General features: G+C 43.9%; 1 protein-coding gene and 1 non-coding gene across 2 annotated transcripts; one reads left to right on the plus strand and one right to left on the minus strand.

Moving 5' to 3' along the window:
- Positions 1 to 3,970: 3,970 nt before the first annotated feature.
- On the plus strand, positions 3,971 to 24,710 carry NOXRED1 (NADP dependent oxidoreductase domain containing 1). The gene is made up of 7 exons (XM_044925522.2): positions 3,971 to 4,414; positions 5,129 to 5,323; positions 8,315 to 8,497; positions 12,788 to 12,968; positions 13,745 to 13,893; positions 15,271 to 15,493; positions 24,530 to 24,710. The coding sequence occupies exons 2-7, from the start codon at positions 5,146 to 5,148 to the stop codon at positions 24,708 to 24,710; spliced, it is 1,095 nt and encodes a 364-aa protein (XP_044781457.2). The 5' UTR covers positions 3,971 to 4,414; positions 5,129 to 5,145.
- On the minus strand, positions 8,115 to 8,240 carry LOC112577884. Its single transcript, XR_003102085.2, has one exon. It is a non-coding gene; the product is annotated as a U6atac minor spliceosomal RNA (small nuclear RNA).
- Positions 24,711 to 25,081: the final 371 nt, after the last annotated feature.

The raw sequence follows: 25,081 nt of genomic DNA on the forward strand, positions 1-25,081 counted from the left end.
AAGAGTCTTCTCTTGAATTGAGTGGGGGAAGTGGTAGGAGGAAAAGACAATACTGGTACAGAGACAGCAGGCTTTCAGGCAACGTGGCGCTCCTCTGGGGCAGTTTTGCCCCCCAAGAGACGTGTGTCAGTTTCTGGAGACACTTCTTGCTGCCACAACTGGAGGGAGTCACTGGCGTCTAGTAGATAGAGGCCAGGGATGCCACTGAAGAGCCTGCAGGGCACAAGCAGCTCCCTACGGCACAGAATTAACCTGCCCTCGAAGTCAGTAGTGCCAACGAGGAGGAAGCCTGCTCTCAGGATCAGACTTGATCTTTGGCTCCTCCGCTTTGCATCTGCTCCTTCACTTTGCATTTCCAGGTAACCTCATGTTTGGTGCCTCTCTGATCAACCCTCTTTTTAAAAAAAATTTATTTATTTCTTATTTGTGGCTGTGCTGGGTCTTCGTTGCTGCAAGTGGGCTTTCTCTAGTAGTGGCGAGTGGGAGCTTCTCTAGTTGTGCGTGAACTTCTCATGGCGGTGGCTTCTCTTTGTTGCAGAGCACAGGCTCTAGGGCGTGTAGTTGTGCATTGGCTGAGTTGCCCCGTGGTATGTGGGATCTTCCTGGACCAGGGGATGAACCCATGTCCCCTGCATTGGCTGGTGGATTCCTAACCACTGGACCACCAGAGAAGTCCCCCCAACTGTCCTGCTGTTGAAGAAAGTGAAGCAAAGGTGAAAGTCACTCAGTCGTGTCCAACTCTTTGTGACCCCATGGAATTCTCTAGGCCAGAATACTTTAGTGGGTAGCCGTTCACTTCTCCAGGGGATCTTTCCAACCCAGGGATCGAACCCAGGTCTCCCACGTTGCAGGCAGATTCTTTACCAGCTGAGCCACCAGGAAAGCCTAAGAATACTGGACTGGGTAGCCTTTCCCTTCTCCAGCAGTTCTTCCAGACCTAGGAATCGAACTGGGGTCTCCTGCATTGTAGACAGATTCTTTACCAGCTAAGCTCTCAGGGAAGCCCTGCTGTTAAAGAACTGGGAGTTTAATTTGCTAAATTGTGCTGAAAGGAATTCCCTAGCAGTCCAGCCGTTAGGAATCCGCACTTTCAGTGCCGAGATCTCAGGTTCAATACTTGGTTGGGGAACAAAGATCCCACAGGCTGTGAGGTACAGCAAACAACAACAAAAATCGTGCTGAAGTTATGGGCTGATCTTCAAACAGATACTGGTAACTTAACCAGCCTATGAGGATTCATTCAGAGAGGCAGAACCACTAGGAGTATATAGTCCACCCATCTGTCTGTCTAATCTCTGCGTGGAATTCATTACAGGCCCTTGACCTTGCTCAAGTAATGGCATCTGGTTAAATGGTCTCTGAAAGGTTGTCTTCTTGTCTGGTCTTAGAGCTGGCAATGCAAAGGGCAGGTGGTGGGGAAGGGAAGGTGGATAAAAAGTGAGGGAGGAGGAGCCAGAGCCCATGCATGGACTGGAACTCCTGCCAGTTCTCACCTCCTCCAACCTGACGAAGTGGGTGACCTGCAGGGGCAGCTCACTGGTGGCATCTGTCATGCAGCGGAACACACGTGTGGCCCAGGAGTGTGAGAAGCTGCAGGAGGATCTGGGGAAGGTATAGTAGTCGTCAGCTCAACCGCTGCCCCCAGACAGCGAAAGCTCCACCCCCAGCCTCGTCCACCTCCAATCCTGCAGGGAAAGCTCTCCGGCAGCACACCCTAACTGGAAACAGGGAGAAGGATGCTGGAAAATGTAGTTCTGCCTAGCCACCTGCATGTGTCACAAAGCCACGACCAGCGGATCCCCGTTTTCAAGAACGTGTAAGTAAAGGATGGATCTCGAATCTAATGCTGGTACAGCCAACCTGTGCCTCGTTGTGCTGAGCTGGGAGGTTTTGCACTTCTTTTTCCTTTGGATCAGGAAACATCACTTACGACATTCGAGTGGCTCACCCAATGTTATGCGCTTTCCTGGTGGCTCAGCGGTAAAGAATCTGCCTGCAAGGTAGGAGCCGCAGGAGATGTGGGTTTGATCCCTGGGTCAGGGAAGATTCACTGGAGGAGGGCATGGCAACCCACTCCAGTATTCTTGCCTAGAGAATCCTATGGACAGAGGGGCTTGGTGAGCTACAGTCCACGGGGTTGCAAAGAGTCAGACACAATTGAAGCGGCTTAGCACTCACCACAACCCACTGTTATGGTCTAAGGAAGGGTTTCCTAGACTTGAGACCTTGTTTGCTCTTCACCTCAAGTTCTGGAGACTGCTTTTAAAGAGATTGAGAGCAAAGTGACCTAAGAGCCCTCCTAGAAAAGGGATTAGAGAAGCCAGACACTAAAGGTTGCATTTTGTATGATTCCATTCATGTGAAATCAGGCCTGAATATTCATTGGAAGGGCTGGTGCTGAAGCTGAAGCTCCAATTCTTTGACCTCTTGATGTGAAGAGCTGACTCATTGGAAAAGACCCTGATGCTGGAAAATATTGAAGGCAAGAGGAGAAGGGGGCAACAGAGGATGAGATGGTTGGATGGCATCACTGGCGGTGGACGTGAGTCTAAACAAGCAAACTCCGGGAGATGGTGAAGGACAGGGAAGCTTGGCGTGCTGTAGTCCATGGGGTCGCAAAGAGTCAGACATGACTTAGGGACTGAACAACAACTGTTCATGGGAAATAGCCAGAAAAGGTAATTCCACAGAGGCAAGAAACATGTGTGGTTGCCTAGGGCTGAGGGGGTGGGTGTGGGGTGGAAGTGGGGAGTGACTGCTTCATAAGGGCCAGGCTTCCTTTGGAGGGGGATGAGAGGTCTTGGAACTAGAGGTAGTGGGTGAGCAACACTGAATGTAACGAATTGTTCACTTTTAAATGGCTGTTTTGTGAATTTCACCTCAATAAAATTTTCTCACGGTTATCATTTTTGTGTGTGTGGTGAGAACACTCAGGATCTACTCTTGGCAAATTTAAAGTAGACAATGCTGTACTGTTACCTGTGGTCACCATGATGTACATCAGATCCCCAAATTAATTTTATCATTTATTATTTTATTATTATTATTTATGCATTGAATGAGAAATTTGTATGCAGGTCAGGAAGCAACAGTTAGAACTGGACATGGAACAACAGACTGGTTCCAAATAGGAAAAGGAGTTCGTCAAGGCTGTATACTGTCACCCTGCTTATTTGACTTATATGCAGAGTACATCATGAGAAACACTGGACTGGAAGAAGCACAAGCTGGAATCAAGATTGCTGGGAGAAATCCATAACCTCAGATATGCAGATGACACCACCCTTATGGCAGAAAGTGAAGAGGAACTAAAGAGCCTCTTGATGAAGGTGAAAGAGGAGAGTGAAAAAGTTGGCTTAAAACTCAACATTCAGAAAATGAAGATCATGGCATCTGGTCCCATCACTTCATGGGAAATAGATGGGGAAGCAGTGGAAAGAGTGTCAGACTTTATTTTTTGGGGCTCCAAAATCACTGCAGATGGTGACTGCAGCTATGAAATTAAAAGATGCTACTCCTTGGAAGAAAAGTTATGACCAACCTAGATAGCATATTAAAAAGCAGAGACATTACTTTGCCAACAAAGGTCCATCTAATCAAGGCTATGGTTTTTCTTGTGGTCATGTATGGATGTGAGAGTTGGACTGTGAAGAAGGCTGAGCGCCGAAGAATTGATGCTTTTGAACTGTGGTGTTGGAGAAGACTCTTGAGAGTCCCTTGGACTGCAAGGAGATCCAACCAGTCCATTCTGAAGGAGATCAGCGCTGGGTGTTCTTTGGAAGGAGTGATGCTGAAGCTGAAACTCCAGTACTTTGGCCACCTCATGCGAAGAGTTGACTCATTGGAAAAGACTCTGATGCTGGGAGGGATTGGGGGCAGGAGGAGAAGGGGACGACAGAGGATGAGATGGCTGGATGGCATCACCGACTCGATGGATGTGAGTCTGGGTGAACTCAGGGAGTTGGTGATGGACAGGGAGGCCTGGCGTGCTGCGATTCATGGGGTCGCAAAGAGTCGGATAGGACTGAGCGACTGAACTGATGCATTGATTTCTTGAACACAAAAAGGAGAGGCTTGAAAAGTTGACTCCTGAGTAGTGCTAAGATTTGAATGAATTGGAGTGTGCAAAAAAAGAAAAATCTAGAAGTCCAGAACCTTCTGTTGGGAAAAGGAGGATCCCAGACTGCCCTGGTATAGTATTCTGAGAAGTATGAAGGAATTCATGCCCTCATGGGGTAGGTCTGGAAAACCTCTAGGTGGGTCTGGCCCCTTTAAGACTCCAAGCCTGAAGTAACCTGGTAGCTAAGGAGTCATAATGACAACTTTCCTGGGTAATTCTCCCTGAAAATGTAGTTATTACCTTCCAGGACGAGACGTCCTGAGGATCAGAGCCATCTTTTCCTCAGTTTGGTTGGTGAGAGATATACATAGGCTTCATTTTCTAAAATCTAGATGTCCCTGCTCTAGACAGAGGGTTGTGGTATTTAGTTTGGGTTCTTTTCTACCCTGTAGGAAAAGAGAGTTTGGGGAAAGGGGTGAGTTTCTGTGAAATGTGGTCTTAAGTGTCCAGTCCTATCTTTAAGAGAATGGAAGGGAAAAATGTCCTAGCCCAAGAGCGCCTGTGAAACCCATTGCTCACGGAAATACAGGTGCTGAAAAATTTGCCTGAAGCCTACATGGATCTTGTCCAGGTTTTTCATGAATCCAGTATTCTTGATTGATGGGTGTAGGCTCAGTAGTCGCTCAGTCGTGTCCAACTCTTTGTGACCCTATGGGCTGTAGCCCACCAGGCTCCTCTGTTCATGCGGTTTTTCTGGCAAGAATACTGGAGTGGGTTGTCATTTCCTCCAGGGGATCTTCCCGACCCAGGGATTGGACCTGCGTCTCCTGGATCTCCTGCACTGCAGGCTGATTCCTTACTGCTGAGCCACCAAGAAAGCCAGATTCACAGGTAGTCAGTGCCTAGGAATTCTCCAGGACTCAGATGCAGAGAAGTGGATGGGAGCTGCCGGTTTGGAACTGGGAGGGGAGGTGCTGAAATCGCCATCAGGAGAACAGGGACTTGGGCGCATGCCCCACTCTTTCTTGGGGGACAGAGGGTTGAAGTGATTGGCATCTGTCACTGCAGTAGATGCTGGCTTGGAGATGGACCTGCTAGAGGATCTTGAGACCCTGAAGTTTGAGTCCGGGATTCATGAGGAAGACCAAAGCTGGCTGTATTTGCTGGGCCGTTCTCATGGTCTGATGACCAAGGCCTGCGCCCACGCAACCTTCTTCTGCAAGCTACTCCATAATTTGAGGTACGCTGGGTCCCTAGGGTCAAGTAGATGGAGAAGAATCTCTGCAGAGAATCCAGATGACTTAACTTTTTATATTGGAGAATAACTTTGGCAGGGGGAGTGTCTTCCTGCCTTGGTAACCTACACTGAAGCACTCCTGGTCTGAAAACACCAGGGAGACGCACACCAGGGTGCCTTGGCTGTGGTTATGTAATGTGGCATGGATTAATGGTGATTTCCTTTTGGTGCGTAGACTGATTAAATCATCCATTCACCCATCCATTCACTCTCTCATCAGGACAACCAGCTTGTCTTCCACAGATGCTAATGACGGGCCATTCCATGTCTATTGGCTGAAAATGGGGGTCATTTTTTTTCTTTTCGGGCTAACAGTGGAATGCCTCCTCACAAGAAAGCTTCCAGGGACTTTGGGGGTCCCTATGGCCAGATGACTTGCCTGAAAACAGGAATACTGACTTTCAAAGAAGCTCTCAGTCCAGTCCTGGCTTCTTGACACTTGAATAAGAGGCATGTGAGAGCCAAGTACTTAGGACTAAGGCTCCTGGATTCTGTTAACTCTAGGTCACTCTTGGAGCATTTGTTGCCTCCCCAACCCCCACCCCTCCGTCTACTTCTCAGTTTACTTTCCTCTGATATTAGATTAACTCCCAGATGGGGGGCCCAGATCCCAGTCAAGCATATTAAAGGTATAGCACATACCTGAGGAGGCAGAGGACTCGAGCAGTTTGCTGACTGGCTGACTGATAGGGAAGCATAAACCTGTGGGCTGCCTCCAAAGACGTGTGATGAGAAACCAACATGGGAAACTCTCAGGAGGCACCTTCTATTTGGAAGGATTAGGCACAGTGGGAAAATGCTCTCCTTTTAACCAAAAGAGAAGCCTCACATAGAATGTGGCTTGTCATGCTTAGATGGAAGCTCCAGAGTGTGAAGACTCCATTTTTCACAGAAATACAGAACAACTATAAGTGAAGTGAAAGTCACTCAGTCATGTCTGACTCTCTGCAACCCCATGGACTACACAGTCCATGGAATTCTCCAGGCCAGAATACTGGAGTGGGTAGCCTTTCCCTTCTCCAGGGGATCTTCCCAACCCAGGGATTGAACCCAGGTCTCCTGCATCGCAGACAGATTCTTTACCAGCTGAGCCACCAGGGAAGCCCCCAAATACTGCAGTGCATAGCTTATCCTTTCTCCAGCAGATCTTCCCGACCCAGGAATCGAACCGGGGTCTCCTGCATTGCAGGTGGATTCTTCACCAGCTGAGCTACCAGGGAAGCCCCACAAATATCAAGATCATCCTATAACAACATAAAATGATGCCTATGTGTTCAGGGGTCAGACCTTGTTCATCTTGGGCCAAGGAAACACATCCAGAACCAACAGCGAGTGAATCTCCAGAAAGAGTGGCCTCAAATCCTTGATCATTCCTTTCTCCAGTCTGTTTTCCCATATCAACCATTTTCTTTGATAAATCATCACATTGGAGGAAAAGCTAAGTTATGTGATTTCCTGGGTGTGTGCAGAACTGAAATAGCAAACCAGGAAGAGGAGGTGTATGGTAGGAGAGGAGTGCACTTGTCCTGGCAGAGATGGAAATGGACCACTGTCCACGCAGGGAACAGTGGAAGGACTGGCTCCCTGTGTTCCGGGATAAGGTATGATGGTGGCTGTTCACAGTGATGGTCCTGCGGCAAATAGTTAACAGTCAGACCTTGTGTTTAAGAAGGCAGGGAAATGCACAATACATGTAACCAAAAAAGAGTTCATTTAAGAAGGTTTTAAACAAGCGCTGATCTTTTGAAAGGGGTATGCTTTACTCTTTGGAAAATTCACTCAGGAGGAACATTTCATTCCATCCAGAGAAGCTGGGTCATTGTTGTTGTGGTTTAGTCACTAGGTCAAGTCCAACTCTTTGCGACCCCATGGACTGTAAACCACCAGGCTCCTTCTGCGCATGGGATTTCCCAGGCAAGAATACTGGAGTGGGTTGCCATTTCCTTCCCCAGGGAATCTTTCCAACCCAGGGACTGAACCTGCATCTCCTGCATTGGTAGGTGGATTCTTTACCAACTAAGCCACCAGGGAAGCCTGAAGCTGGGTCAGTGGCACATAGTTGGAATGCTTCTCTCTGAAGGACTTAAGGTGGCGCAGCAGGCTGCATTTGAGGAAGTTAAAGCAGAGAAAGAGATTGACAGTCAAGAAGGGCTAAGGCTATAATTATTTAAATTGGAGGATAATTATTTTGCAATATTATGGTGCTTTTTGCCATACGTTAACATGAATCCGTCACGGGTGCACATGTGTCCCCCCATCCTGAATGCCCCTCCCACCTCCCTCCCCACCCCAGCCCTCTGGGTTGTCCCAGAGTACTGGCTTTGAGTGCCCTGCTTCATGCATTGAATTTGCACTGGTCATCTATTTTAACTATGGTAATATACATGTTTCAATGCTAGTCTCTCAAATCATCCCACCCTCCCCTTCTCCCACATAGTCCAAAAGTCTGTTCTTTACATCTGTGTCTCTTTTGCTGCCTTGTATATAAGATCCTCGTTACCATCTTTCTAAATTCCATGTATATATATATGTGTGTGTTAATATACTGTATCGGTGTTTCTCTTTCTGACTTCACTCTATAATAGGCTCCAGTTTCACCCATCTCATTAAAACTGACTCAAATACATTCTTTCTCATAGATGAGTAATATTCTATTGTATATATGTACCACAATCTGCCGATGGACATCTAGGTTGCTTCCGTGTCCTAGCTATTGGAAACAGTGCAGTAATAAACGCTGGGCTACATGTGTCTCTTTAAAAACAGTGGTTAGATGCCATGAAGTAGGTGGCAGTGCCCTAACCATATGCATGTTGTCAGGCCCGAGAGCCTCTTCCATCCTTGTCAAGGGGAGTGCTAACCTTCTCTCCTTTCACACAACACACGTGTATGTCTTAATATTTGTGTGTGTCCATGTTCATTCTCCAGAGAATCATTCGCCAGAAAATTAGTACTAGAGAAGCGAACCTCTAAATGTCGCTTGACTGGGTTGCGTGAAGAAACTCTGGATGACGATGCGTTAAAGGTGGGCATCATCGGAGGCGGCCACCTTGGGAAGCAGCTGGCACACACGCTGCTCCAGTTCATCCCCATCCCTGCTGAGAATCTGCGGATCTCCACTCGGAGGCCAGAGACCCTGGGTGAGGAGCACTGGGCAGGCCACTTGGAAAGGGCCCCTCAAAAGAGGAATCCTTGCATACAGCTGGCCGAGTTCTTAGCTTGCTAGCCCTGAGAAAAGCTGGAAAGTTGTGTTTTTTTTTTAATTTCAATACTTAATTTGGCTGCACTGGGTCTTAGCTGTGGCACTTGGGATCTTTAATCTTCACTGTGGCATTCAGGATCTTTTTTCAGTCTCGGCATATGGGGTCTAGTTCTCCAACCAGGGATGGAACTTGGGCCCCCTGCATTGGGAGCACAGAGTCTTAGCCTCTGGACTACCAGGGAAGTCCCAGAAAGATTTTTTTTTTTTTAAACTTGTTCCCTAAAGTGCCTTTCTTTTCCACCTAAATATTTATATCCATCTCTCCTCCCTGCACCCTGTGGCCAGATATCTTTCTGGGTCTTTGATTCAGAGATGCTTTCCAAACAGAATTCAAATCTTCTAACTGGACCAGTTAGAGTCCGAGTGGTTTACTGCTTCCAAACGTTTGGCCTTGTTTTTTAAAAACACCATTTATGGGGGACTTCTCTAGCTTTCTAATGGTTAGGACTCCATGCTTCCACTGCAAGGAGCATGGGTTCGATCCCTGGTTGGGGAGCTAAGATCCTGCATGCCATGTGGCAGAGTCAAAAAAATAGTAATACCATGTACTGAAAAAAATTTTTTTAATGTTTTGCAGTGATTCCATTTATTAACCTCTGGTGGTAGAAATCAGAACAGTGAGTGCTTCTGGGGAGACTGAGAAGAGGCCCCAGGGAACTTTCTGGGCAGATGTAAACATTCTGTTTCTTGAGAAAGGTGCACGTTCCTTGGATGTCTGCATTTGTCAAAAAGAATCAAACTATTTACTTCAAATCTGTGTGATGCACTGTGTGCAAATTATATTTCAATAATTTAAAAAATGTAAAATAATACATGCATGTTATAAAAAATTTAGAAAATTACTCTATAGGAAAGTAAATAATAACTACCTATAATTTCCTTATCAGGGTTAACATTTCTTTTCCATTTTTTCTTCTGATTATATCCGATTATACCAGTAACTAAAACTATGCAAAGCTCTTTGTATCCTGCTTTTAAAAACAGTTAATGGATCATTTGCATATTATTTGACATTCTTGAAAATCATGATTTTAAGGTTGTACAGTATTCCTAAAGTATGACTTATGATACTTTATGTAACTGTGCCTTACTGAGTAGGACTTCCTGATTCATAATTTTTTTTAATTGCTAGGTCAAAGAACAGGTACAGCTTTATTGAGATACACTTTGTATATAATAAATTGCACATTTTGGAAGTGTATAGTTTGAGGGACTTCCCTGCTGTTTCAGTGGCTGAGACTCCATGCTCCCAAGATAAGGGGCCTGGGTCTATCCCTGGTCAGGGAACTAGACCCCAAATGCCGCAACTAAAGATCCCACGTGTCGCAACTAAGACCCGGCACAGCCAAATAAATAAATACTTTAAAAAATATTTTTAAGTGTACAGTCTGATGTTTTGACACCTGTATGCTCCTATGAAAGCATCAACACAGTCAAGTCATGAACCTCTCCACCTCCCTGCAGGTCCCACTCAGGAAACCACTGATTTGATTTCTGTCACTACCAATTAGTTTACATTCTGTAGAATTTTGTACAAATGGAATCATACAGTTTGTACTTTTTCTTTGCTCTAAATTAGTTTTAATTATTTTTTAATTGAAGTATAGTTGATTTATAAGGTGTTGTTTTCAGATGTACAATAAAGTGATTTAGTTATACATCATATAAGTATGTATGTTCTTTTTCCGATTCTTTTCCCACATAGGTGATTACAAAATATTGAGTGTAATTCTCTGTGCTATACAGTAGGGTTTTTTTTTTAATAATTTTATTTATTTGTTTATTTTATGGCTGCACTGGGTCTTTGCTGCTGTGAGGGTTTTTCTCTAGCTGCAGCGAATGGGGGCTATTCTCTAGTTGCGATGCGTGGGCTAGCTCATTGCGGTGGCTTCTCTTGTTGCAGAGTACGAACATTTGGGCGTGTGGGCTTCAGTAGTTCTCAGGCCTGAGAGCACAGGCTCAACAGTTGCGGCTCATGGGCTTAGCTGCTCTGTGGCATTTGGGATCCTCCCTGACCGGGGATCGAACTCGTATCTCCTGCGTCGGCCGATGGATTCTTTACCACTGAGCCACCTGGGAAACCCCTCAGGTCACATGCTATGCTATGCTATGCTAAGTCACTTCAGTCATGTCCGACTCTGTGTGACCCCATAGACGGTAGCCTACCAGGCTCCCCTGTCCCTGGGATTCTCCAGGCAAGAACACTGGAGTGGGTTGCCATTTCCTTCTCCAATGCATGAAAGTGAAAAGTGAAAGTGAAGTCGCTCAGTTGTGTCCGACCCTCAGCGACCCCATGGACTGCAGCCTACCAGGCTCCTCCGTCCATGGGATTTCCCAGGCAAGAGTACTGGAGTGGGGTGCCATAAGTACAATCAAATGATTAGCTACCAAGGAGTGGTTTTAGCAAGGACATGAGTTATTATGTTTCTCTCTGTGTTTATAAATATCTTGTTGACATTAAATTATGTACACTTTACTGAAACTACAAGCAGAGTTTCCCAAACTACTCCTGTCCTCTTCCCTCTTCCCTCTTCCACTCTCTCACTCTCCACCAGTTCAAGCCAGTTAAGCTGTTTAACTGTGTCCCAGTCACGCAATTCTGTTTTATAAACAGCATGTTTTATTTTGCTTTGGTTGCTTGTCTTCACCCAATCAGGGATCAAACCCATGCCCCTGCAATGGAAGCCCAGAGTCCTAGCTACTGGACTGCCAGGAAATTCCCAGTCACGTGATTCTCGAAGCTTCAGCTTTCACTTCTGTAATATAGGGATATATAGTTTATGCTGCTGCTGCTAAGTCGCTTCAGTTGTGTCCGACTCTGTGCGACCCCATAGACGGCAGCCCACCAGGCTCCCCTATCCCTGGGATTCTCCAGGCAAGAACACTGGAGTGGATTGCCATTTCCTTCTCCAATGCGTGAAAAGTGAAAGTGAAGTCGTTCAGTCCGACTCTCAGCGACCCCATGGACTACAGCCCACCAGGCTCCTCCGCCCATGGGATTTTCTAGGCAAGAGTACTGGAGTGGGGTGCCATTGCCTTCTCCAATAGGGAAATATTATATCCCTATAATAGAGGGACAATACTGGTCTCTGCCTCATAAGGTTCTTGTGAGGATTCCCTGTGGGCGGTTTAGTCACTAAGTCATGTCCGACTCTTTATGACCCCATGGACTATACGTCTCAGGCTCCTCTGTCCATGGGATTTCCCAGGCAAGAATGCTGGAGTGGGTTGCCATTTCCTTCTCCAGAGGATCTTCCCAACCCAGGGATCAAAACCCAGTCTCCTGCATTGCAGGTGATTCCTTACCAACTGAACCACCAGGGAAGCCAAGGATCCCCCTGATAATGTGTCTGAAGTACTTCGTACATCACCTGATATGTGGTAAAGTCAGTAAACTGGAGCAGAAGGCTTCGTTCAGATTTTTCTCTTTCTAAAAAAAAAAAAAATCTGAAAAATTCTAGCGTTTGGTTTAAACATGAGGTCAGGATGAATTATCTAACGATCTCGAGCACAGCTGTGGTGGCATCAGCTGTCGTAGTCGTGGGGCCAGGGCTTTGCTGTGTGGCTTTCAGAAGCCATAAGGGAATTTCTTCTGATTTATGTGGTGACAAGTGTGTGTGCGTGCTAAGTCACTTCAGTTGTATCCAACTCTTTGAGACCCTTTGGACCCTAGCCTGCCAGACTCCTCTGTCCATGGGATTCTCCAGGCAAGAATACTGGAGTGGGTTGCCATGCCCTCCTCCAGGGAATCTTCCTGACCCAGGGATCGCACTGGTATCTCTTATGTCTCCTTCATTGGCACACAGGTTCTTTACCACTAGCGCCACCTAGGAAGCCACACTTGGTGACAAGACTTGCGATAAAATAGTTGCCACCCTCTCCCCAAAGTTGGGGGCTTCTCTAGAGGCTCAATTGGTAAAGGATCTGCCTGCAATGCAGAAGACCCAAATTCAATCCCTGGATCAAGACGATCCCCTGGAGGAGGAAATGGCAATCCACTGCAGGACTCTTGCCTGGAGAATTCCATGGACAGAAGAGCTGGGCAGGCTACAGTCCATGAGATCAAAAAGAGTCAGACAGGACTACAATTTTCACTTTACCCAAAGTTGATGTTGAGTCTGAAGTCTTCTGTATTGTGATCTATCTGACTTCTTTTATTCCCTCCCAGATGAATTCAAGAAACTGGGAATCCAGTGCTTTTACCAGAACGCTTCTCTGGTGGGATGGGCCGATGTGGTATTCCTCTGCTGCCTGCCATCTCAGCTGCCTAATATCTGCGTAGAAATTCAAACCCGGCTTGGGAAAGACTGCATTGTGTACAGCTTTGTCTCTGCCATCCCAGTATCCAGGTATCTTGTTAGGGTGATCACAGGGCTGGCAGGACCTCTCTGTCACCTCATGTCCACCCCCGCCCCTACCTCTTGGAGTTGACCATTCCCAGTCATAAGGTGGAAGCATCTTCATCGGCAGAAGGGCCCAAGCCAGCCTTTGAAATTGTGTCCTCCCCGTTTTTTCCGTCAACAGCACTTGTGGGTGGGGCATTTCCTTTGATGTGCAAATGTTTAGAGCAGAAACAGAGCATTGCTTCCACCTACTTGGGGCTTCCCTTGTGGCTCTGCTGGTCAAGAATCCACTTGCAATGCAGGAGACCTGGGTTTGATCCCTGGGTTGGGAAGATCCCCTGGAGAAGGGAAAGGCTACCCACTCCAGGATTCTGGCCTGGAGAATTCCATGAACTGTATATATAGTCCAAAGGGTCGCAAAGAGTCGGACACGACTGAGCGACTTTCACTTTCACCTACTTGAAGTTGACTCGTGTTCCCTTGTATCCGGGTCAGCAGCATGAAAATTGATGGAGAGCATGTGGCAGATATCCTTTTGGTACGTCTAGTGCTGGGCCCAGCGCCTGGCTCGTGGTAACTTTCAATAAGTGTATCTGAGGAGGATGGGTGAACCATCCGGCTAAGCGGTTGTGCCCCCAGGGCTGACCCACACCTGCATTTGCCTCTGGGCTGTGCTGTGCCGCGGACTGTGTGGTTGGGGCTGGATGTGCCCTCCGTGGATCACGTGCTGGTTCATTCCAGTCCCGGCTCTGCACTCCCTGCCTTGATTGCTTTACTTGCAGGTTGAAACTCCTACTGAATCACACTAACATCTTGCGGCCCCAGTATCAGTGTGCTGAAGATCTTGCCCACATCTGGGGGACCAATGAGATCACCGCTGCTCTCCAAGACCCCACGATTCTTCAGGCTACCTGCCCCTACAGCCCTGCTGGTAAGGGCTCACCAGATTTTTGGCACTTTTGAAAATTACCTTCCTCTTGACCTGTTGCTGTCTTATTAAACCCTGGTGTGGTTGTGCTGAGGGTGTGTGTGGGGGGGAAGAACATCCTAGATGCTAGATGGCATTCTCAGCTACTTAGGTTTTATATGGGAACAACTTTGGTGGCAAAAAGCAGCCTTTTTAGGGACTTCCCTTGTCAGTCTAGTGGTTAAGACTTTGCCATCCAAAGCAGGGGGTTCGGGTTTGATCCCTGGTTGGGGAGATAAAATCCCACATGCCTCATGGCCAAAAAAACCAAAATATAAAAAAACAGAAGCAGGGCTTCCCTGGTGGCTCAGTGGTGGAGAATCCACCTGCCAATGTGGGCTTGGTCTCTGATCCGGAAAGATCCCTCATGCTGCAAAGCAGCTAAGCCCTTGTGCCTCAACAATTGAACCAGTGCTCTAGAGCCCCAGAGCCAAAACCACTGAAGCCTGAATGCCCTGGAGCCCATGCTCTGCAGCCAGAGAGGCCACTGCAGCGAGAGGCCCGTACATCACAACTAGGGAGTAGCCCCCGTCTGCAGCAACTAGAGAAAAGCCCGCGCAGCAGTGAAGACCCAGCGCAGCCAAAAACAAAACAAATACTTAAAAATGTATATGAAAACTGAAAGCCACTCAGTTGTGTCCGATTCTTTGTGAACCCATGGACTACATAGTCCATGAAATTCTCCAGGCCAGAATCCTGGAGTGGGTAGCTGTTCCCTTCTCCAGGGGATCTTCCCAACCCAGGGATCGAACCCAGATCTCCTGCATTGCAGGCGGATTCTTTACCAGCTGAGCCACAGGTGTGTGTGTGTGTGTGTATATATATATATATATATATATATATACAGAAGCAATATTGTAACAAATTCAGCAAAGACTTTAAAAAATGATCCACATTTTTTAAAAATCTAAAAAAAAAATTTTTTTTAAAAGCAGCCTTTTTAAAGGAAAAGCTGAGAAGTGTGATTAATCAGACCCTCTAAGGATGAGTTGGAAACAACCAGAGAGGAGAGCCTGTTTAAACAAAAGAATGCAGCATCTGGGACCAAATGGCTTTTCCTTACTGTAATCTTGCAGTGCGCCTTATTGCAAGAACCATTCCAGAGATTTCCCAAGATGCATTTGTCATTAGCAATGTCTACATTAACCTATCTGTAGGTAGGGTTAACACATGACGTGTTATAAAGGGCACACCCAGGGCTCTTGGTGCAGTAAAGAAGTTCATATAACCAAACTGTCTCGGACAGAAGGTAGCTGTTCACTGTCTGGGGGTTTGTCCTGGGTTCCCTGTAGACCTTTTTAGGCGGTGCTCACTGGTGTTTCCTTTCTCACTGATGTTTAGGGGGAATAAGCCTCAACATCAAGTGGCTGGAGGGGATGTTTTATGCACTCTTAAACTTCTGCACAGCAAACGACATGCCGCACTCACAAGCGCTGCAGCATCTGAACGAGCTGTTCTCCGCCCAGCACCTCAAGGCCTGTAAGGAGGACGAAGCATCACCCCGAAAATTTCAAGCCCAAGATTTTGTCAGTAAGATCTATGCCAAGAACCTGTCTCAGAAACGGTAAAGTATCAGACGGTGGCCATTTGAACTTCTCCCACACTGTTGTCTTAGCAGATGTTTTTTATTTTTCCTTTAATGTTCTTTTTAAAAATTCATAAAAATAATACATTCTTAGGAAAAAAAATTCAACGAGTGGAGAAATGAGAGCCCTCTTTTGCCCCCCCAATCCCTTTTTATAGACTTCACCTCTAATCGCTTTGATTTGTCTTTTCACCTTATGTATTTACAAACATATATGTATATTCGCATTATAGTATAATGTGTATGCATATCTGTATCTATATGTACATTTTAGAAACATGGGGACTATACTCACTATGTCATAGGTATTGCTCTGTGTTAGTACAATAATATCTACTTCTTTCACGAGCATGGTGTAGGCATCTGCTGGATACATTTCTTTTTTTTTTAATTTATTTATTTTTAATTGGAGGATAATTGCTTTACAATATTGTGTTGGTTTCTGCCATACATCAGTATGACTCAGCCCTAGGTATACATATGTCCCAGTGGATATGTTTCTTTAACTGTATTTATTCATTCTGTTTCCTCTTGATGGCGTTGTACCCCGGCCCCACATTTTGCATAAAGGAACTGCTTTGAACATTTTTATCCTTAAACTTTGCACACTTGTACCAGTAGAATTTCTGGGTCAGAGGTTATATATATTTTATGTTTGATAGATATTCCTAAATTACCTATCAAAAACATGATGCTTACTCGTATTTCCAGCAATAGTGTATGAGAGTGCCATTTCACTATAGTTTCATAACTATTAGATCATTCTTATTAATCTTTAATAATCTAATGGGGACAAATGGTTGCCCTTGTTACCAGAGACTTCCATGTCACTAAATTCACCGGATACTTTTATTTTTTTATTTAAAAGAATAGACATAATTTTTTTAGAGCAAGTTTAAGTTTACAGAAATATTGAGCAGACGGTTCCCATAGAGCACCTGCCTCCTGACCTGCAGTTTCCCCTACAACCCCCTCGTGTTCACGTGGCAAGTTATTATTCCTAAAGTCCAGAGTTCATGGGATTCACGATTTTCTTGTTAGTCGTGGTAAAATACACAGAACATAGAATTTACCATTCTTTTTTAAAAGTGTTTATTTATTTTGGCCACACCTCACTCACAGCCTTTGGGATCTTAGTTGTCCAACCAGGGACTGAACCTGAGCCACCTATAGTAGGAACGTGGTCATGGGACACTTCTAAATCCTTTTCTTTCCTGGCTATTGAACATAGCGTCCTTCCTGAAGCGATCGCGTCTCTTAGTCTTCCTGATACACTCACATGCTCTTCGTTTTCTTCCTGTCCCTTTATCCTGCCTTTCCAGGTCCTCTTCTGCCCCATCCTTAAATCTGGGAGTTTTCAGGGCTCTGTCGAAGCCTTCTTTTCTCATTCTACACTTTGTTCTTGGGTGGTCTTTTCCACTGTGGAGACTTAGGTTGCCATCTTTACTCTGCCAGCACAGGACTCCATATGCCTAACCTAGATGTCAGTTCTGCATCCAGGTAACTTCATACCCACCATCTCCACTCAAACTCCATGTGTTTAAAAGCATCCCTGCTTGCATGCCTGCTCTTTCAGTGTTTCTGTCTAATTACATGCTCCTTGGAAGAGTTGTTCAACCCAAAACCTGGAAGAAATCCTTGATTGTCCCCCTCCCCTGCTCCCGCCTCCCCCCCTTTTTTTTTGGCTGTGCTGGGTCTTCGCTGTGGCACGTAAGCTTCTCAAGTTGCATTGCATGGGCTCAGTTGCCCTGCAGCATAGGGATCTTAGTTCCCTGACCAGGGATCAAACCGCGTCCCCTGCATTGGAAGGTGGATTCTTAACCACTGGACCACCAGGAAAGTCTCTTATGTTTTGTATTCTAATTAATCACTAGTGACCTGTGACACACTTTCAATTTGGGAATCTTCCACCCCCCTTTTTCCTAGGACTCCCTTTGCCTCTCTCTTATGTTGGATCTCTTTTTCCTGGACCCTGTCTTCCTCTGGCTTCATCTACTTCTTCATTATGATGGAATATGTTCTCCTGCACTAGCTTCTTCCATAAAGGCTGTGTGGTAATTTTTAAGGACTATGTATGACAATGTTTTTATTTTACACTAATATTTTATTGAAAACACAGCCAAGGTGTAGAATCTAGGTTAGAAATAATTTCCCTCAGAATTTTGAAGGCAGCGCTCCGTTGTCTTTCACCTTTTAGAGTTGCTGTTGAGAGGTAGAGGGTCATCCTAATTCTTCAGGTCATGCTTGGTCTGAAACCTGTTTGTTTTCTCTCTGGAAGCTTATAGTATCTTTTGATCTCAGCATCCTGAAATTTTATTATGTGTCATGATGTAAAGTGAAGTGAAGTTGCTCAGTTGTGTCTGACCCTCAGCAACCCCATGGACTGCAGCCCACCAGGCTCCCCTGTCCATGGGATTCTCCAGGCAAGAACACTGGAGTGGGTTGCCATTTCCTTCTCCAATGCATGAAAGTGAAAAGTGAAAGGGAAGTCGCTCAGTCGTGTCCGACTCTTCGTGACCCCATGGACTGCAGCCCACCAGGCTCCTCCATCCATGGGATTTTCCAGGCAAGAGTACTGGAGTGGGGTGCCATTGCCTTCATGATGTAGGTCTATTATAATTCACTGGATTGGACACTTGGTGGGCCTCTCCCTTTTTTTCCCTTAACTTAAAAAAAAAAAAGAATTGTACAATATAACATATACACAGAAAAAGTACGTATTCCATAAATTCATGAATATACAGTTTAATGAATTATTGTAAAGCAAATATACACGTAATTGCCACCTATAAAAGAAACAGACTATTCAATGGTCATTTTCAATCTGCATGTTAAGTTCTCCAATTTTCTCCAATTATGCTTTGATAATTTCCTCCCATTCCCTGTTTCCTCTTTTCTTCCTTCTGAATATTTTATAAGCCCAATATTGGATCTGCTGGGCTGATCTTTTGATTTTCTTAAGTTCTCCTATTTTCAGTATTTTTGTCTTTTTTCTCTGCTTTCTGAGAGATTGCATCAACTATCTTGTTTTTGTTTCTGCTATTATATTTAGAACATATTTTCATTTTCAAATATTTCTGTAGTCTCCAAATATTCCTTTTTTATGTAGCATCCTGTTGTCATCTTCCTATGCAGTACCATGTCTTATCCTTTGAGAATGTAAATGATAGCGTTTTTTTAATCCTCTGAGAAGTCTGTTTCCTTTGGAATTTTTCTGATCATTTGTTATGCTCTCATCATTCATTTTAGAGATTTTCTTTCAAGTATATGGAAAACCTTGACTTCCTGCTCATATTTAAGATCCTGATTACTGAAAAGTTGCTTGGAAACTCTGTGTTTGCTACCATGGTCTCTACTGTAGAGTGATTTGATCAGCTTTTCCTTCAGTTCAGTTCAGTTCAGTCACTCAGTCGTGTCCGACTCTTTGCGACCCCATGGACTGCAGTTCACCAGGCTTCCCTGTCCATCACCAACTCCTGGAGCTTACTCAAACTCATGTCCATTGAGTCGGTGATGCCATCCAACCATTTCATCCTCTGTTGTCCCCTTCTCCTACTGCCTTCAGTCATTCCCAGCATCAGGGTCCTTTCAAATGAGTCAGTTCTTTGCATCAGGTGGCCAAAGTATTGGAGTTTCAGCTTCAGTATCAGTGCTTCCAGTGAATATTCAGGACTGATTTCCTTTAGGATGGACTGGCTGGATCTCCTTGCTGTTCAAGGGACTCTCAAGAGTCTTCTCCAACACCACAGTTCAAAATTCTTCAGCGCTCAGCTTTCTTCACAGTCCAACTCTCACATCCATACATGACTACTGGAAAAACCATAGCCTCGACTAGATGGACCTTTGTTGGCAAAGTAATGTCTCTGCTTTTTAATATGTTATCTAGGTTGGTCATAACTTTTCTTCCAAGGAGCAAGTGTCTTTTAATTTCATGGCTGCAGTCACCATCTGCAGTGATTTTGGAGCCCCCCCACAACAAAGTCTGTCACTGTTTCCATTGTTTCCCCATCTATTCGCCATAAAGTGATGGTACCAGATGCCATGATCTTAGTTTTCTGAATGTTGAGTTTTAAGCCAACTTTTTCACTCTCCTCTTTAACTTTCATCAAGAGGCTCTTTAGTTCCTCTTCACTTTCTGCCATAAGGGTGGTGTCATCTGCCTATCTGAGGTTATTGATATTTCTCCTGGCAATCTTGATTCCAGCTTGTGCTTCATCCAGTCCAGCGTTTCTCATGATGTAATCTGCATATAAGTTAAATAAGCAGGGTGACAATATACAGCCTTGACATACTCCTTTTACTATTTGGAACCAGTCTGTTGTCCCATGTCCAGTTCTAACTGTTGTGTCTTGACCTGCATACAGATTTCTCAAGAGGCAGGTCAGGTGGTCTGGTATTCCCATCTCTTTCAGAATTTTCCACAGTTTATTGTGATCCACACAGTCAAAGGCTTTGGCATAGTCAATAAAGCAGAAATAGATGTGTTTCTGGAACTCTCTCGCTTTTTTGATGATCCAATGGATGTTGGCAACTTGATCTCTGGTTCCTCTGCCTTTTCTAAAACCAGCTTGAACATCTGGAAGTTTACGGTTCATGTACTGTTGAAACCTGGCTTGGAGAATTTTGAGCATTACTATACTAGCGTGTGAGATGAGTGCAATTGTGTGGTAGTTTGAGCATTCTTTGGCATTGCCTTTCTTTGGGATTGGAATGAAAACTGACTTTTTCCAGTCCTGTGGCCACTGCTGAGTTTTCCAAATGTGCTGGCATATTGAGTGCAGCACTTTCACAGCATCATCTTCCAGGATTTGAAATAGCTCAACTGGAATTCCATCACCTCCAGTAGCTTTGTTCGTAGTGATGCTTCCTAAGGCCCACTTGACTTTGCATTCCAGGATGTCTGGCTCTAGGTGAGTGATCACACCACTGTGATTATCTAGGTCATGATTATCTTTTTTGTATAGTTCTTCTGTGTATCCTTGCCACCTCTTCTTAATGTCTTCTGCTTCTTTTAGGTCCATATCATTTCTGTCCTTTATTGAGCCCATCTTTGCATGAAACGTTCCCTTGGTATTCTCTAATTTTCTTGAAGAGATCTCTAGTCTTTCCCGTTCTATTGTTTTCCTATATTTCTTTGCACTGATCACTGAGGAAGGCTTTCTTATCTCTCCTTGCTATTCTTTGGAACTCTGCATTCAAATGGGTATATCTTTCCTTTTCTCTTTTGCCTTTCCCTTCTCTTCTTTTTTCAGCTATTTGTAAGGCCTCTTCAGACAACCATTTTGCCTTTTTGCATTTCTTTTTCTTGGGGATGGTCTTGATCCCTGTCTCCTGTACAATGTCATGAACCTCCGTCCATAGCTCTTCAGGCACTCTGTCTATCAGATTTAATCCCTTGAATCTTTTTGTCACTTTCACTGTATAATCATAAGGGATTTGATTTAGGTCATACCTGAATGGTCTAGTGGTTTTCCCTACTTTCTTCAATTTCAGTCTGAATTTGACAATAAGGAGTTCATGATCTGAGCCATAGTCAGCTCCTGGTCTTAGTTTTGCTGACTTAAAACAAGAGTTTCTAGAGCTTCTAGAGCTCTTCTTAGAGCTTCTCCATCTTTGGCTGCAAAGAATATAATCAATCTGATTTCAGTATTGACCATCTGATGATGTCCATGTGTAGAGTCTTCTCTTGTGTTGTTGGAACAGGGTATTTGCTATGACCAGTGTGTTCTCTTGGCAAAACTCTATTAGCCTTTGCCCTGCTTCATTCCATATTTCAAGGCCAAATTTGCCTGTTACTCCAGGTATCTCTTGACTTCCTACTTTTGCATTCCAGTCCCCTATAATGAAAAGGACATCTCTTTTGGGACTTCCCTGGTGGCTCAGATGGTAAAGCATCTGTCTACAATGCAGGAGACCAGGGTTCAATCCCTGGGTTGGGAAGATCCCCTGGAGAAGGAAATGGCAATCCACTCCAGTACTATTGCCTGGAAAATCCCATGGACAGAGGAACCTGGTAGGCTACAGTCCATGGGGTTGCAAAGAGTTGGACACGACTGAGTGACTTCACTTCACTTTGGGTGTTAGTTCTAGAAGGTCTTGTAGGTCTTCATAGAACCGTTCAACTTCAGCTTCTTCAGCATTACTGGTTGGGGCATAGACTTGGATTACTGTGATATTGAATGGTTTGCCTTGGAAACGAACAGTGATCATTCTGTCATTTTTGAGATTGCATCCAAGTACTGCATTTCAGATTCTTTTTTTGACTATGATGGCTACTCCATGCCCACAGTAGTAGATATAATGGTCGTCTGAGTTAAATTCATCCATTCCAGTCCATTTTAGTTCACTCATTCCTAAAACATCGATATTCACTCTTGCCATCTGTTTGACCACTTCCAATTTGCCTTGATTCATGGACCTAACATTGCAGGTTTCTATGCAATATTGTTCTTTACAGCATTGGACTTTATTTCCATCACCAGTCACATCCACAACTGGGTGTTTTTGCTTTGGCTCCGTCTCTTCATTCTTTCTGAAGTTATTTCTCCACTGATCTCCAGTAACATATTAGATACCTACTGACCTGGGCAGTTCATTTTTCAGTGTCTTATCTTTTTGCCTTTTCATACTGTTCATGGGGTTCTCAAGGCAAGAATACTGAAGTGGTTTGCCATTCCCTTCTCCAGTGGACCATGTTCTGTCAGATCTCTCCACCATGACCTGTCTGTTGGGTGGCCCTACATGGCATGGCTCATAGTTTCATTGAGTTAGACAAGGCTGTGGTCCATGTGATCAGATTGGTTAGCTTTCTGTGATTGTGGGAAAGCCTGAATATTGGTATCTTTAAGTCTTTGGGACCCAACTTAGGGAAAGAAAGTTGCATGTGTATAGGGGTAGTCTTATCATTCAGAGTATTTTTTCACTTTATGTCTCCCCTTTCCAACATATCCTTGCTACTCAAACTGCCTGACAGCCATGCCAGCATCTGTGCATTTGTTTAGAAATGTGGATTCCAGGGCCCCACCCCAGATGTATGGAATCAGAATCTGCACTTTTACACACTCCCAGGTGATATGCCCATTAAAGTTGGAGAAGTGCTGCTCTACAGTCTTTTTTCATCAGATGATGTTAGAATGGGAGGCAAGGGATATTAATCTTTCCACTATCATTATAGTTTCACAAATTATCTTTATATTTCTAATCTTTGTTTTATAAAGTTTGAAGTCATATCATCTGATGCCCAGAAGTGCATATTTTTATACCTTTCTGGTGGATTAAACTTTTTAATTCTATCCCCCTCCCTTTAAAAAACTTTTTAAGAGATTATTTTGATTCACATGCAGTTATTGAGAATACAAAGAAACCCCATGTGCCCGAACAAACCATAGTACAAGAGCTATATGTAGATATTTGTAAAACTAAAGCCAATACCACAACCAGGACATCAACACTGACAGTCAAGATGCAAAGCAGCTCTGTAACTAGGGGTCCTTCATGTTGTTTCTTCCTAAACTGGCAACCATTGAGCTGCTCTCCACTTCTAGGATTTTGTCAGTTCAAGAATACTATATAAATAGAATCATGTATTATGCAACTTTGGGGACTGGCCTTTTTCATTCAGCAAAATTCACTGGAGATTCATCCAGGTTGCTGTGTGTATCAACAGTTTGTTCCCTTTTATTGCTGAGTAGTTTTCATGGCATATGTATGTACCACAGTTTGTTAAACCATTCACTTGTTGAAGGACATTTGGGATGTTTCCAGTTTTGGGGTATTTATTATGCATACAGATGCTCTGAACATTCATGTACAGGTTTTTGTAAACGTAAGTTTTCATTTCTCTGGGACAGATGCTTAGGAGTGCAATGACTGGTTGCATAATTTTTTTAAGACACCACGAAACTGTTTTTCAAAGTTGTTATTTCTTTTTACAGCACTAGGAATGTATAATTCAGTTTCTCTACATCCTCACCAGCATTTGGTGTTGTCACTAATTTTTGTTTTACCATTACACGTATAGATCGAATCATGGAGAAGTGACATCTTTATAATGTTGAGTTTTCCCATCCATGTACACAGTATATGTCTCCATTTATCTTATTTCATCAGCATTTTGTAGTTTTCAGTACACAAGTCCTTTACATGTTTTGTTTGATTTACACTAAGTATTCCATTTTGTGTGTGTGAAAGGAACTACATTTTTAATTTCATTGCCCAAGTGTTCACTGCTAATATATATAAACAAAATTTGTTTTTCTGTGCTTATTTTATATCCTGTGACGTTGCTGAATTCATTTATTAGCTCTAGGAGATTTTTTGGTAATTTTTTGGGATTTTTCTACATAGACAATGATGTCATCTACAAATACTGATGACTTCAGTTCTCCCTTTCCCATCTGTATGCCTTTTATTTCCTTTTCTTGCCTTATTGCACTGGCTATAACTTCCAGTGGTATGTTGAATAAGTGTGGTTAGAGCATATATCCTTGCCTTACTCTTGATTTTTTAAATACTCTAAAACTCTACATCTTATGTTTTTAACTTGAATTCCACTATAGACTAATAGTTAACACTGCCCCATTTTTATTCGCATGTTAACTCTATTTCTTTCTCTTTACAGTTGAAGAGGTTATCTTTTTTTTTAAAGAGGATATTGTAAAAGAAATGAGGTCTCTCCCATTTCTAATTTCTATGATCCTCTTATGTATTTTCTATCTAAATTCAAGGAAAATATACCAAAAAGGATGTTGATTTTATTATCATTCCCCAATTATGAATGCCTCCCCAAATGTACTTAGAGAATTGTACATGTGAAAACTCATAAGTACAATTAAATCCACATATTGAATAGATCCAGATGAAATTTTAATGAAGAATTTTAATTAGTTTGGTATAGAAAATGAAGAACCTTATTTCCAAGTGGAGGAAAACTTTCTTTAAAGGCAATGTTTAACAGAAAATCAGATGTATTGAACAGACATAAAAAAGTAACAGTATTTTTTTTCCCTACCCCAGGCCTTTCCCCTTGTTTGATCTGACTACTGTGCAACTCAAGGAAACTCCCTTTAGCCAGTACCTCTCAAACAGCACTACTTTTCAGGACTGCTTTACCCATCTATATTGTGACTCATTTGGCATCTCCCTAACCAAAGAACAAGAAGAGCCAGAGGTTTCCACGGGTTCTCCATCCCAATAAGAGAAGAGACCTCTCAGGAATCATGAATTTTTCTCCTTCTAATCAGGTAGTGCTTTGATTATCTCAACTGTCAGTGGAAGTCATGTGATTGTCTGGTGTTTCCCATATGTTAGGCAGCGAGGAATTACAAAATTGTACTGATGGCTCTTTAGAATTTAGAATAAAACAAGCAGTTCTTTACATCAGTATGTTTGGGTGTGTCTGGCTTTTGGAAGCAACTGAATGAAACTACATAACCTGACACATTTAAGTAAGCTGCTTTCCCAGCAGCTAAATATCAGTTCAGTAAATTCAAATTCTCCCTCATCTAAACGCTAAATTCAAGATGTGCACTGGGACGACCCAGAGGGATGGAATGGGGAGGGAGGAGG

Source organism: Bubalus bubalis, chromosome 11 (genome assembly GCF_019923935.1).
Source record: "Bubalus bubalis isolate 160015118507 breed Murrah chromosome 11, NDDB_SH_1, whole genome shotgun sequence".
NCBI classification, from domain to species: domain Eukaryota; kingdom Metazoa; phylum Chordata; class Mammalia; order Artiodactyla; family Bovidae; genus Bubalus; species Bubalus bubalis.